A 14,600-nucleotide genomic window follows, 5' to 3' on the forward strand; every position below is an offset into this window, starting at 1 on the left:
AAAATATAAACCTTCCCATTGAAATGAAAGAGGGCAAGCATAAATATTTAGCAAATACTAAAACAATAGCAACAAAGGATAACATGATTCATAAACAAAATGAGCTCAGCACAGAAAATTATATGGAACAAAGAAACCAGGAACACCACAAAAAAACATGTAACAAAATGACAGCAACAAATTCATACTTGTCAATAATTATACTGAGTGTAAATGGATTAAATGTACCACTGAAGAGATGGAGAGTTGCAGACTGGATAAGAAAACATAACCAATCAATATACTGTCTACAAGAGACACACCTTAGAGACAAAGACAAAAATAGACTAAAAATCAAAGGATGGGAAAAGATACATCAAGCAAATGGCAACCAAAAAAGAGTAGGAGTGGCAATTTCAATTTCTGATAAAATTGACTTTCAGACAAAAACCACCATAAGAGACAAGGAAGGACATTATATAATGATTAAAGGATCAATTGAACAAGAGGATATAACCATAATAAATATCTATGCACCCAAGGAAAGAGTCCCAAAATACATAAATCAGACTTTAACAGAATTGAAAAGTCAGATGACTCCACAGTCACAGTAGGAGACTTTAGTATACCACTTTCAATGAAAGATAGAACAACTAGAAAGAAACTCAACAAAGATGCAGAAAAACTAAACAATACAATCTACTAACTTGACCTTACAGACATCTACAGAGCACTTCACCCAATGACAGCACAATATACATCCTTTTCCAGCAAACATGGAACATTTTCCAGGATAGACCATATGTTAGACCACAAAGCAAGCCTTATAAATTTCAAAATATTGAAAAAAAAAAAATTGAGAAGAATGGGAGTTCCAGAACACTTAATTGTTCTCATGAGAAACCTGTACATAGACCAAGTGGACCAATAAGTAACATCATGATAAATGGAGAAAAGACTGAGGTTGTCAGGGATTTCATTTTACTTAGATCCACGATCAACATCCACTGAAACAGCAGTCAGGAAATCAGACATCATATTGCACTGGGCAAATCTGCTGCAAAAAACCTCTTTAAAGTGGTAAGAAGCAAAGATGTTACTTTGAAGACTAAAGTGTGCCTAATCGAAGCCATGGTATTTTCAATGACCTCATACGCATGTGAAAGCTGGACAACAAATAAAGAAGATTGACGAACTGATGTCTTTGAATTGTGGTATTCGTGAAGAATACTGAAAATACCTTGGACTGCAGGAGATCACACAAATCTGTCCTGGAAGCAGTGTAGCAGGAGTGCTCCTTGGAAATGAGTATGACCGCACTTTACCTCACCTACTTTGGTCATGTCAGAAGGAACCATTCCCTAGATAAGGAGATCATGCTTGGCAAATTAGAGGGTCAGTAACAAAGGGAAAGGCCCTCAACAAGACAGAGTGACAAAGTGGCTGCCACAATGGGATCGAGCACCGTGAGGACTGTCAGGACGGCGTAGGACGGGGCAGTGTTTGGTTCTGTCCTATGTAGGCTTGCTGTGAGTCGGAGCCAATCTGACAGCACCTAACAACAACAACAACAACAAAATCTCTCACTACTATCCTCAGAGATAAAACAGACTATACTGTATTGATAAGGAGCTCTGGTGGCATAGTGCCTAAGGCATCTGACTGCTAACCAGAAGGTTGGCAGTTTAAACCCACCAGCCACGCCATGGAAGGAAGATTGGGCAATCTACTTCCATAAAGATTTACCACCTCAGAAACCCAAAGCGGGTCCCTCTGAGTCGGAATTGACTCAACGGCAGTGAGTTTGGTTTGGGTTTTATATTGTATCAATAAAACAGAAAGTTATGAAAAAGGATGTGAAAAGCTCAACAGAAAGTTTGAGAAATAAAGATGAGGAACTCTCTCAGAAAGTGGAACAAAAAGAAAAAGATGAAAACTCGAGAGAAAAGATAAGAAAATTAAAGAACAAGTTCAGGAGGTCCAATGTTGAGAAGGAGAGAGCAAAGGCAACAGGAGAAACAGAGGGAGTCAGTGACAAGTAACTCCAGAAAGGTTCCTGGGGCTCAAGCTGCCAGGTCGCAAGGGCCCACAAAGTGCTCACGACAGTGGATCAAACATGCCTTGAGCTGCATATCACTGGGACATTTCCTAATGCTGGCAAGAAAGAGAACATTCAATGTGCTTTTAGAGAGAAAAAAAGCAGGTCATGTATGAAGGATCAGGAATCAGAATGGCTTTGGCCTCCTCAATGCCAACACTAGATGCTACAAGGCAATAGAGCAGTGTCCTCAAAATTCTGAAGGGAAATCATTCAAAATCCAGGATTCTATACAAAAGATAACGACAACTTCAGACACACAGTCTCCAAATATCTGGTGATGCATCCTTTCTCTAGAAGCCATCAGCTGAAAGATGCACTCCAGCGGAATGAGACCAAACAAGAAAGAAGATGACATGGGATACTGGAACCAGGAGAACAATGCAGGAAAGAGGTAAAAACAGTCTGCTGAAAGACGTGAAGAGGCCCGCAGTCCACACTGACTGAAAGACCTGCTAAGAGCAACGTGTTGAGGACTGCAGTCCTCAAGACGCCTGCTGCCGTTACACCATCTGTTTTGGTAGGATTTTTATTGAAGTACAGTATCCCTATAGGCACAGCACAAATGAGGAGCATAAAGCTCAGTGACTTTCTGGAAAGCGGACCTGTGGGTAGCCTGCTCCCAGGTCAAGAGGAGAACCTTCCAGTGCCTCCTTCCAGTCTCTGCGTCACCAAGGGAAACATCTTTCTGACTTCTAACAGCACGGGTTAGTTTTGTCTGTTGCAGAATTTTTATGCAGATAAAACCACACAGTACGTATCCTTTCATGCCTCTTTTCATCCAATGTTGTTTGTGAGATTCACCCACGTTGTACGTTGTGTGCGCCTTCTCACTGCTCTATGTATCTCATTTTACGAATATATCACTAGTGACGTATTTTACTGTTGATGAACATTTGGCCGTGTCCAGTGTTTTGGGTTTTATAAGTAGTGCTGTTGTGAACATTCTTGTACATCTCTGACTGAACAGATGGACCTAACTGGTTTTGTTGGGACACAAAGTGTGCCTAAGTTCATTGTCAGTGAATACTGCCAGTGTTCCAAAGTAGTGCAGCATGCACCACACTTTTTAACAGAGAACAAATGCCAACGTGAGGAGAGCCCAGATACATACTTGTAGTTGAATACCCTTGACCATGTGCTGATGAAGTCCCAGCTCCTCCACCTATACCCCGCGGGGTGGATCAGCTGTGGGCAGGGTTTTTCAAGTAGACCCACCAACCCAACCCAACCAGTGGTAGCTAAGGTTATGTGTCAACTTGGCTGGGCCTGGTTGAGTGGCTGGGCAGCTGATTATAGTGATTCCCCATGATGAGACTGGTAATTAACTCCATGACGGAATCTACTGGAACAGCTAAGTAGCTGTTTTAGGGATATGGTCTGCTTCCAGTACATAAGAAGCAACTTTGAGGAAGGTCTCTAGGTTTTTTTTTTTTTTTGATCCTGCATGTAGCCGAGTTGTTATTCAGCAGCCTTCACATTGTCTGCCGATCTTGGACTTTTAATGGACTTGAATCAATGGCCTGCTGTGTGGTTTGGTAACATTGGGACTGCATTTCTATTTGTTGATCTTGGACTTGTCAGCCTCGGCAGGCAACAGCTGCCTAAGTGAAGAAAGCCTTTAACTCCAGGGGGCTAGGAGCAAGAAGCAGAGCTGAACCCTAAGGTTGAGGGGCTTTCACCCAGCCCCTAGAGCCTGGCACTTTGAGCTCGGACTTCTAGCCTCCAAAGCTATAAGAGAATACACTCCTATTTGTTAAAGCCACCCTTTGCAGTGTTTTTGGTTAGAGCAACACAAGATAACCAAAACCCAGCTCAACCCATTGCCACTGAATAGATTCTGACTCACAGTGACCCCACAGGACAGAGCAGAACCACCCCAAAGGATGTCCAAGGCCGTAAATTGTTATGGAAGCAGATTGCCTCATCTTTCTCAGCAGAGCAGCTGGTTGGTTCAAACTGCCAGCTTTTCAGTTAGCAACTGAGTGCTTTAACCACCGTACCACCAGGGCTCCTTGCATTACAAATAGCACATAGCACGTAATGGACAATCCCTTTCTTAGAGGACATATTGTTTTATTTATGTATACACACACATATAAACAAGAAACAAAGAAACACAGCCAATTAAACTATACTCATGGCATTGACTGTAAGAGGTACCTTGATTTCAGACAGGCTAAAATGAAGGGAAAAGTACAACTTAGACTCAAGGAAACAGGACAGCACAGCATCACTAACTGCATTTGCTCTTTAAGAGTTTCTAAGTCACAATCTGTTATTCAGCTGCTTTATACCTGATTTTAATATCATTAGAAATAAAAACGGAAAAAGTAAAAGCTCAAGAAAATGAGACTATCTTTCAAGTGTACTGCAATTCCCTTCCACATGAGCAATAAGTCCATGCTCAAAGAATCGAGCAGCAATTCAAAACTCCAATTGCATCCCCTGGACACATGCAGGATGTCTTCCCAGGGTGCCGTGCTGTCTGAGCACTAAGGGGTACTGATACGCCACTCAGCGTGGACTGCGCAGCTAACAGTGGGGGTAAAGGATACAGAGGGCTCTGGATAAAAATTCAGCTGCATCAAGGAAATTCAGTATCTTCTATGTGGCAAGTTCAAGGTCTTGACCCCGCTGTCCAGTGAAGACTGGTGCAGAAAACAGGTAAAAAGGGGGGTGAGGAGGGAGGAGAAAAGAACTAACATGTACTGGCCACTATGTGCTGGGCACTGGGTCAAGTACGTCCACCCATTACTCCTGTACTCATCCAACAGCCTCAAGGTAGGTAACTGAGTCTTTTCACAGGTAGGCCTGAGAGGGCGGAACTTGCTTAAGATGACCTGCCTAGTAAAGGGTAGAGATTTGAAACCAGGTTTCTCTCACTTCAAAGTCAGTACCTTTCCCACTACACATTAGGCCCAGGTGGTTTAAAGCCATCCCGATAGTCTAGTCCTCAACATAATGACAGGTTCTGTTCCCACAACTCCTAACTTGGTTCTGATGTAAGTCAAATACCTCATATTTATTTTTTATTATCAGTATGCTTTAAATCCAGACTTTATTTCTCTTTTAGGGTTGGAAACATTACATATAAACTTACAGATACTCATGCGACATCTAGGTCAGTTGGCAAACAACAGCTCATATAGATAATGTTCTCTACCCCAGTCCAGGAAGCAGCCATCTGGGATCTTAAAAGCTTGCAAGCAGCCATCTAAGAAGCAACTATTGGTCTTTCTCTGCCTACAGCATTTGAGAACAAAGGAAAACAAAAACCCAAGGAAGCAATTAGTCCGAAGGACTAATAGCCCATATGAGACACGGCCTTCTCTAACTTGAGACCAGAAGAACTAGATGGTACCCGGCCACAACAACCAGCTGCTCTGGTGAGATCACAGTAGAAGGTCCTGGTTAGAATTGGTTAAAAAAAAAAAAAAAAGTACAATGAAATTCAAAGCCAGAAAAAAGGCAACTCTTAGTGGTCAGAAGGAGACTAGAACTCCCGAGACTAGTACCCTGAGAAAACTTTCTAACTTGAGGCCACCTTCCAGCCCAATAACAGATGGGACTGTCAGATAAACAATGTGAAGAATGTGGTCCCCAGAGCAATCAACTACACACGACCACAGGGCGACACTGACCCCAAACCAAAGATGAGAAGACAAGACGCGACAGGTAGAGGATGAATGGAGAGGGGAGCCCAGGGAGGAAACAGGGAGGGTTTGCTCTAGGAGTGTCAAGGCTGACAGAGGCCACTGTGGTGGAGGGTGCTGGGAAATTAAAGGCCCGTCCCCCTCTGCTAAGATCACTGCCTGGAAGTGAAGCCGGGTGGGGCTCTGGTCCGTCTCACACCAACCTGGTTGTTGCTGTGACAGCCCAGGAGGTCATTGCTGATGTAGGCTTGCAGCACGGTCTCCCTCTGCTCTCCAGGGTGGGATGTGGTCAAGCGCTGGAGTGGAGAGAAACAAGAGACCTAAGTCTTAACATGGAGGAAAAAACTGATAGAGCAATCAGATACCAAACCAAACTCACTGCCATTGGGTCGATTCTGACTCATAGCAACCCCCACTGGGTTTCCAAGCCAGTAAATCTTTACAGAAGTTGACTGCCCAGTCTTCCTTCTGCAGAGTGGCTGGTGGGTTTGAACCACCAACCTTCTGGTTAGCATCCAAACGCCTTAGGCACTGCGCCCCCGAGCGCCTTTGAACAATGAGATGGCAGAGCCCTAACTACATAACAAACAAGTAAGTCATTCAGCTGAGGGCTAGTTCATCAGCCACCCAGTCAACAAGCAATGACCATGATGGACCCTCTCAGTGATGTAGGGGATGCTGAAGTCAACTACACACGTGAAATCCCCAGAGCTGTGATGTGGGGAAAGGGCCAAATCACATCTGGGGGCTGCTGCCTCTCTGTTGAGGCCACAGAGGACACGGTGGGGTGCTGGACTGGTGTGTGTGGGGGGACTGCTGGGGCAAGGGCGTTGGAGGGCACGTGTAAGACTGTAAGAAACCTGTGTACTTGTCCTGGTTATTCTGTGAACATGTCATTCCCTCAGCAAAAGGATACCCCATTTCACTCAGAGACTCAGGAAGGCATGGCCTGACCGGAAGTGGGCACACTAAGAAGCCACTGAAGACGAGTGTAATAACCCATGCAGAGGTGGGCTGAGCTACAAGTCCCTCAGGCTGCCCCACAACAACCGACCGACCATTCCTCAAACACAACCCCGCAGACAGCAGCGGTGTAGGACCCTGCCTGCTGCTCCTGGACGCTTCCTCAGGACCCTTCCCCCAGACCTGTTCCAGGAGGCGATCAAACCACCCCAGTGAGAAGTGAAGAGGCCTTTGCCACACAGGGATGGGGAATCGCTCAGAACGGTTTTGAAGCCAAAATACCCAGAAATTCAGGGACCGATGAGGGGATTCAACACTCAGCACAAGCCAGAAGAGACGGATGAGTTAAAAAGCCAAACAGTGTTAGTTAGCTTAGGCCAGCAGTCCTCAAAGTACAGTCCAGGAAACACTGGGGGGGGGAACAGGGGAAGTGGTGGTCTAAAACCCTTTTGGGGTGTCCATGAAGTCAAAATTATTTTCCTAACAACACAAAGATGTGACTTGTCTTGTCCCCACTCAAGCTCTGAGAGGCTGTCTGAGCGGGACACTGCGGCGATCTGAACACAGGCAGATGTGGGAACCAAGCAGGCTTCCATTAAGCCAGATATTAAAGAAATCTGCAAAAACGTAAGGCAACGCCACTCCTCTACCGATTTTTGTGTGTGTGTGTGGTTTGGGAAAAATGATTTTTGTCACAAGAAATATTTATGTTAACATGTAATGGGTTTTTACTGTTAAATTTAAATGAATTAATAAATACATATTTCAATTTTTCTCAGTTTTCATTTTAACACGGTAAACACTGGTAGAAGAAATTCATCTAAACAAAAGCTCTTTGGGGTCTTCACCAAAAGCTTGAGGACGTGCAGCTTAAAGGGTTAAAGATGATGGATCTGAGGAGCTAAGGAGAAAATAACAATCCGTCCCAGCCTTTACTTCCTTGAAAGACTTGCTAGTAAGTTTTTGCCTTTGCTGAGTGTTGGTGTGGCTGCCCATTAACACCTGACCGTGGAGGTGTCTGCAGTGGGCAAAGCCCACCACTGTGGCAGGGGCTCGTCCACACGTTCTAACACGTGACTACCGCTGAGCTGCCATGCAGCGAATAAGCTGAAAAGACCCCCAACGATTTCCACCCAAATCACAAATAAAAATAAAATAAAATAAAAAAGACCCCCCACGACAGAGGCCGCCTCTTGGGGCGTTGAGAACACACACACAAGTTATTGAGTGAGGGCCCGGGCCAAGCTAATGCAGAGACGGCAAAAAGGAGCCAGGTCTGTCCTCAGAAACTGCTTCCCCGTTCTACTCGGAACACACAGGCAAAAGGAAGGAAGATTTCTACCAGATGGGTAAAAGCTCCAAGCAGGGCAGCCAGTCAAGAAAACTGCCAGAGACATCTGTCTTGTTTGCTTTTTTAACTTCAAGGGGAAGGTACCTACCCAGCGCAGAGCCTGCAACAAGAAGGCTTTCAGGCGGTCACTCCCCAAGACCAAATCCTTCTTCAGTTTCTCATAATCCAGGGAGGGCAGTAATGGGACATCCTTCAATTTCCTACTCAGCAAGGCGAGTTCAAAGAGAAAGAAGAGGGGCAGAATTAGACCTCGTGAGTGCTGCTAGACCGGTGTGCAAGGGCCTGAGCTGTCTTCTCGGAGCTCCTGACATTAACTCCGGGGTTCCACACAAAGCTCGGGTCTGGGCTCCCACCCCGGCAGCAACCAGCTCAGCTCTGGCCTTTCTGTTGTGTGTACTAGAGTTTTCTGCAACAGTTTTTTCTAAAACTAGGAGGCTCTGTCTAACCAGGTTTATTTATTTATTTTTTAAATGTTTATTGTGATTTGGCCGAAAGTTTACAGAGCAAATTCACTTTCCATATATAGCAGCTCACATACGCTTTGTCTCATGACATTGACTGCAATTTCCCACAACGCAACAGCTCCTCTCCCACTTCCTCCCCAGTTACCTCTTCCCTGTGTCCTTCCCTCCCACACACTCCTGCCCCCCCCCAGCTGTCTCCCTGTGCATACACAGCCCTTCTATTCTCCCATGATTGTTGTCTCCAAGGAGTATATCTACCTAATGTAAATGTTCAGCTCCTGTGCCTGTCTCTGTCCCACCAGGTTTAGAAACCGCTGGACTCACATCAAGTCCTCACTAGTCTAGTGCTATGTGAGCCCTGAGCTGAGCCCAAAGTCTGTGGGCATCTGCAGGCAACAAGCATTCTACCTGAAAGGGGGCAGGAGTGTATGGAGGGATGAACACTGGGAAGAGATAACTATGGGGAGGAAGTGGGAGGGGAGCTGTTACATTGTGGTAAACTGTGGTCAATGACATGAGACAAAGTATATGTGAACTGCTGTATGGAAAGTGAATTTGCTCTGTAAATCTTCACCCAAATCACAATTTAAAAAAAAAAAAAAAAAGCATTCTACCTGAAAACCTGAGGCTCATCCCTGTCAAGCCTGGTTCTGGATGGGGGCCAGGAAAGCACCGTGCAGAGTGGGTGGACGGCTCGACCCTCTAGCGAGGAGGTGTGGTCAGAAAGCAGCACAGAGACATGCCCATGAGAAGTGAGGCAGGCTGCAGGACAATCCACAGACCCTCTGGAGAAGGACTACAAGTCAAAGACCCCAGGTGAAGCCTGGTTTCCAGGAGCGGTCTCTGTTCAGAGATCTGCACAGCACGGTCAGACCCAACACTTGCCTTAGTTCTGGCAGAAAAAACAAGGACCAGCTCAGAGTCCTCACGCTGAATGAATAAAAAGGGACCAAGCACATGGAGACACTGATGGATGGAATGTCTGGTCCACCAGCAGCCTGCATCCATGTTGATGTCCTTGGTTTGACAGTGTACTGCAGTCATGTAACAGGTCGCCATTGGGAGAAGCCGGAGAAGGGCTCAGGGGACTCTATACCATTTCTGCAACTTCTTGTGAGTTCACAATTATTTCAAAATTCAAAAACAAAAACAAAAAATCCCCCAAACGTGATTTAGTTGATAAAAAGCAAAAAAACGAGGAGACTGCATGGTACTGAAAGGGATTTATTAAGAGCTTGGGGAAAAGATTCAGGAGGTAGAGTTTCATCTGTTTTGAAGGGTGGATAGAAATGGAGATCACCTCTCTGGGAGGGAGGATTTGGGGCAATTTAAATTTTCTTTTTCATGTGTCTCCACAGCATTTGAATGTCTATAGTGAGCATGTATTACTTCCAGTAAGAAATCACACACTCTTTAAATTAATGCTAGTTTTTAAAGGGCAATATGAGATTCTTAGGGTCCAGAGGAAAGGGCCAGACGAGAGGTCTGAGAGGTCAACAAATGAGATCTTAGCCAACACTCCTGCGAGGGGCATGTCCACTTGTGCATCACACAGTAGACACACACACAGACACGTGCAAACTGATTATTCTGACATCACTTTCCCCTCTGAGGCAGGTCCTATACAGAGTTTAAAAATTAATGCACTTCCTTTTCAAATTCCAATTGTAAATAACTGGCCGGCCCTCTTCAAAAGTGTCAAGGTCAGTGAAACTAAGGAACTGTTTCAAATGAAAGGGAACTAAGGAGCCACGATGACAAACCAATGTGTGACTCTGTTTGGATCGGGGCCAGCAGAAGGACAATAGAACAATCCGGAAACCTTAACCAATGTCAGTCCACTGGATGACAGCATTGTGCCCAGTGCTAAGGTTCCGACTTTGGTAACTGTGCTAAGCTTATAAAAAGTGCTAACCCTGCGGAATGTGCGTGAAGGGCATATGGGAATTCTTTGTTTTTGCAAGTCTGAAATTATCTTGAAATGAAAAGTTTAATTAATTTTTTTTTAAAACAGGTTCTGTTCTATAAAAAAGAAGAAAAACTCCAATTATAAAGCCAAGTTTGATAATGTCTGTAGCTGGGCATTTCCTTTGGAGGAAAGAAAACACATCCCATGGGCCATGTTCACCTACCAGTAGTGGCAATGCTGTCAACTAAGTTTCTCAGCGATCCTGCACCCCGTGGCCCGGCCGCTCTCCCCAGATCTCAGGGGACTGTGTCATGCCTTCTCCTGTGACCCTTGTGCCTCCTTCTCCAACCAGCCCCCCTTTACCCTCCACAGGTGACCTCACCTCTTATACCACCGAGAATCCCACTAGCAAACACCCTACAGTGTTTATCACATTCCAGGCACTGGTTTTAACTCGTTTTAATCTTCATGACAACCTTAGATTTAAAAAAAAAAAAAAAAAAACCAAACCCACTGCCTTCAAGATGACTCTGACGCATGGTGCCCTGTGTGTTACAGAGTAGAACTGCTCCACAGACTTTCTTGGCTTCATCAGTGGCCAGGCTTTTCTGTCTTCCATGGTGCAAGTGGGTGGGTTTGAACTGCCAGCCTTAGGGTCACCAGACCCTCCTAGCCATCACATCCATGTCCAAGGTTCTCAACTTCCTCTCTATGGCAGCACACACACTTGTGGAAGGTTCACCTGCATGCGGCATGCTCCACAGTGACAACCTGACTGATTTGGGTGGTGTGGTGATTAAGTTTGTATGTCAACTTGGCTGGGCCTGGTTGAGTGGCTGGGCAGCTGGATGCAGTATTCCCCATGATGAGACTGGTAATCAACTCCACGGTGGAATCTACTGTGAGCAGCTGAGTAGTTGCCTTTGGGATGCGGTCTGCTTCCCGTATATAAGAAGAAGCCTTGGGAATGGTCTCTAGCCTATGGCACGCTTGGACCCTGCATGTAGCCACGTTGTTGCTCAGCAGCCTGTTATGCTCTGCCTTGGGACTTACAATGGACTTAAGCTAATGGCCTGCCGTGTGGTTTGGTAACATCGGGACTGTGCCTTTTTGCTTGTCAACTTTGGGGCTTCTCAGCCTCAGCAGCTAGCAGCTGTCTGAGTGAAGAAACGCCTCTAGCTCCAATGGGCTGGGAGCAGGAGACAGAGCTGGACCCCAAGGTTGAAGGGCTTTCTTTCGGCCCCTAGAGCCTGGCACTTTGAACTTGGATTCCAAATTGTAAGAATAAACTCCTGTTTGTTCAGGCCATCCCGTTTGTGGTATATTTCTTGTCAGAGCGGCACTAGGGAACCAGAACAGGTGGGAACGGTCAGGCACACACAGCGTAATCGTGCACCCCGACCACAGGGGAACCTGCCCAGCAATGAACTTCAAATCCAGCGGCTGTCTTCCGACTGCTCTATGCCATCAGCAACCTGACTTTGACAGACCACTACAGGAACAATGCAACAATGGTTTGTTGCATTACTCAATGTCACTTCACCAAAATAAACAGAATTAACATGAAAAGATACTTCTACTTCAAATATGACTCACAATTCCTGGTATTTACTTTAATATCCACACATCGCACTAGCTAGCTAATCAAAGGCATCCCTCTAAAGTAGGCTGTTAAAAGGAGAGGTTATTCACCACTTGGAATTCCAGTTTTACATGTAAATGTCTCCTTAATAAAGATTCCTAACAGCAATTACGTAGGAGCCCTGGTGGAGCAATGGTTAAATGCTTGGCTGCTAACCTAAAGGTTGGAGGTTTGAATCCACCCAGTGCCCCTATCTCTAGGGGAGAAGACCTGGTGGCATGCTCTGCCTAGAGAACCTACGGGGCAGTTCTGTGCTGTCACATGGGGTCACTACATGGAAAGGCAACTGGTTGGCGCCCAATGACAAGAGTAATTACTTACACGGGTACCAAGGAGGCTCTTAGCATGGTGGAAGCCTAGAGGGGAGGGAAGAGAAGAAAAGAGAGCACGTTACACACTGATGGCGACACATCAACCTTCCATCACCGTAACACACGTCACCAGCATGTGGAGGTTTCTCTCCGTCAGGACTGGCCTGCCGTAATCAGGTACCATTTAAAACGTAGCCCAGACCACAACCAAGCCTCCGGGGCTGCTGCATTCCACAAGCTGTCCTACTGACACCCTTCCCTGCAGGGCTCTGTAGAGGGTCAGGGAGCGTTCCCTACCCCACCTCCCTGAGGTGCCTCCTCCAGCACGCTGTCAGACACACCGTCTCACTGTCCTTCTGTGTCTTAAGATTTTGTCTTTAAATATAAAAAGAGCGTGGCACTTTGTACCAAGTGAAACTCTCTAAAGGTGCTTAAAAGAAAAATGAACCATTTCACTCCCACCTCGCTCCCTGTCACCCCATTCCCAGGCTAGTCCTTCCCTCCCCTGCATGTGCCCAGCCCCCATTCCATTGACCACACTTTCTCTTCACCACTGTGGGCAGCGCTGTGTTAAAAACGTGCAAAAAGGGACATAAGCATTATTAACCAAATGCAGTTTGCACCTCGTTTGGACCAACTCAATACACCAACTGTAAAAAGACAACAGTAAGGAAACTGAATATGGACTGGATGATGTTAAGGAATTAGTTACATCTGAAGTAAGGAGCCCTGGTTGCTCAGTGGTTAACACACATGCTGCTAACTGAAAGGTGGGTGGTTCGAACCCCAGCCACTCCACGAGACAAAGACGAAGCAGTCTGCTTCGGAAAAGGAGTCTGCTTGGAAAGTCTCCGGGGCAGCTCCACTCTGTCCTCTAGGGGCGCTGTGAGTCAGGTTGACGATGGCTGTGGGTTTGGTTTGGCTTTGGTATTTGGAATTATGGCTGTCTCCTTTGTCTTTCAAAGCCTTTATCTGTGAGAGTTATACACTGAGTCTGCAGAGGAGGAATGGGCTCTGAAGAACTCCAGGAAAAAACCTGAGTAGATGGGAGAGGTGGTTTGATGATTCTCTCAACTTTGGGGTGTGTGTGAAAATCCCTAAAACAAAAAGCTTTTCAAAACCCTATCCATACACTGTTGCCTATGGTGCTCCTAGCTCTGTGGGCTAGACCACCAAAGGTGGCTGGACTGGATGAAAAGCTAACTGATTTCTACTGCTGATGAACACTGCCAACTTCCTAGCAGGCAATGAGAGCAGCTTGTCTTCTCATCGGCTGGACAGCATCCCTCTGAAGTTTTTGTCAGTTCACTGAGTTAAAAAAACAAACAAAAAAAAAACAAAACAAAACTATCTCTTTGTTGTTGGAATTTTTTAACCTTTTAGTGCTTGGTTCACCAATATTGTTTTTTGACCTGACTCTCAATACCTTGTGTGACACAAATCTGTTTTCATAGGTTTCAGTCTTGTTTAACAAGGTCTACTATACTTCAACAGGAACTCTGGTGGCGCAGTGGTGAAGTGCTTGGCTGCCAACCAAAACTTCGGCAGTTCAAACTCACCAGCCACTCTCTGGGAGAAAGATGAGGCGGTCTGCTTCCATAAACACGTACAGCCTTGGGAACCCTAAAGGATAGTTCTACTCTCTTGCTGCGAGTTGGAATCGATGGCAGTGGGTGTTTTCTGTGAATATATACTATGTACCAAGACAAACATCTGACTAACCAACGTTAGATGCAAACCCACAGGTAACTATGAGTCAGAATCAACTCCAGGGCAGTAGGTTTTTTTTTTTTTTTGACCCTACCTCAAAGGAGCCCTGGTGGGGCAGTTAAGCACGTGGCTGCTCACCACAAGATCAGTGGTTGAAACACACCAGCAGTCCCATGTGAGAAAGATGAGGCAGTCGACTTCCGTAAAGATTACAGCTTTAGAAACCCTAGGAGGCACTTCTATTCTATCCTACAGGGTTGCTATGAGTCAGAATTGACTCAGTGACAAAGGTTTACCCTGCCTTGATGGATATACACATATTCTCATTTTCTCCCAATATCTTTATAGTTTTTTTTTTTTTAATTAGGATTTGGGTGAAGATTTACAGAGTAAATTCACTTTTCATACAGCAGTTCACATATATTTTGTCTCATGTCATTGACCAAAATTTACAATGCAGCAGCTCCCCTCCCACTTCCTCCCCATAGTTACCTCCTCCCAGTGTCCATCCCTTCAT

General features: G+C 45.5%; 1 protein-coding gene across 1 annotated transcript in view; it reads right to left on the reverse strand.

The window, feature by feature from the left end:
- The window catches only part of ARMC9 (armadillo repeat containing 9), a 167,432-nt gene that overhangs the window by 93,445 nt on the left and 59,387 nt on the right, over window positions 1–14,600 (reverse strand). The window contains exons 9-11 of the mRNA XM_007942017.2: window positions 12,384–12,418; window positions 8,136–8,247; window positions 5,937–6,029 (exon numbers count right to left, since the gene is read on the reverse strand). Coding sequence (XP_007940208.1) covers window positions 5,937–6,029; window positions 8,136–8,247; window positions 12,384–12,418 — 240 coding nt within the window. The remainder of the gene's footprint in view (window positions 1–5,936; window positions 6,030–8,135; window positions 8,248–12,383; window positions 12,419–14,600) is intronic.

Source organism: Orycteropus afer, unplaced genomic scaffold (genome assembly GCF_000298275.1).
Source record: "Orycteropus afer afer isolate SDZICR_OR568_19922 unplaced genomic scaffold, OryAfe1.0 scaffold00006, whole genome shotgun sequence".
NCBI lineage: Eukaryota > Metazoa > Chordata > Mammalia > Tubulidentata > Orycteropodidae > Orycteropus > Orycteropus afer.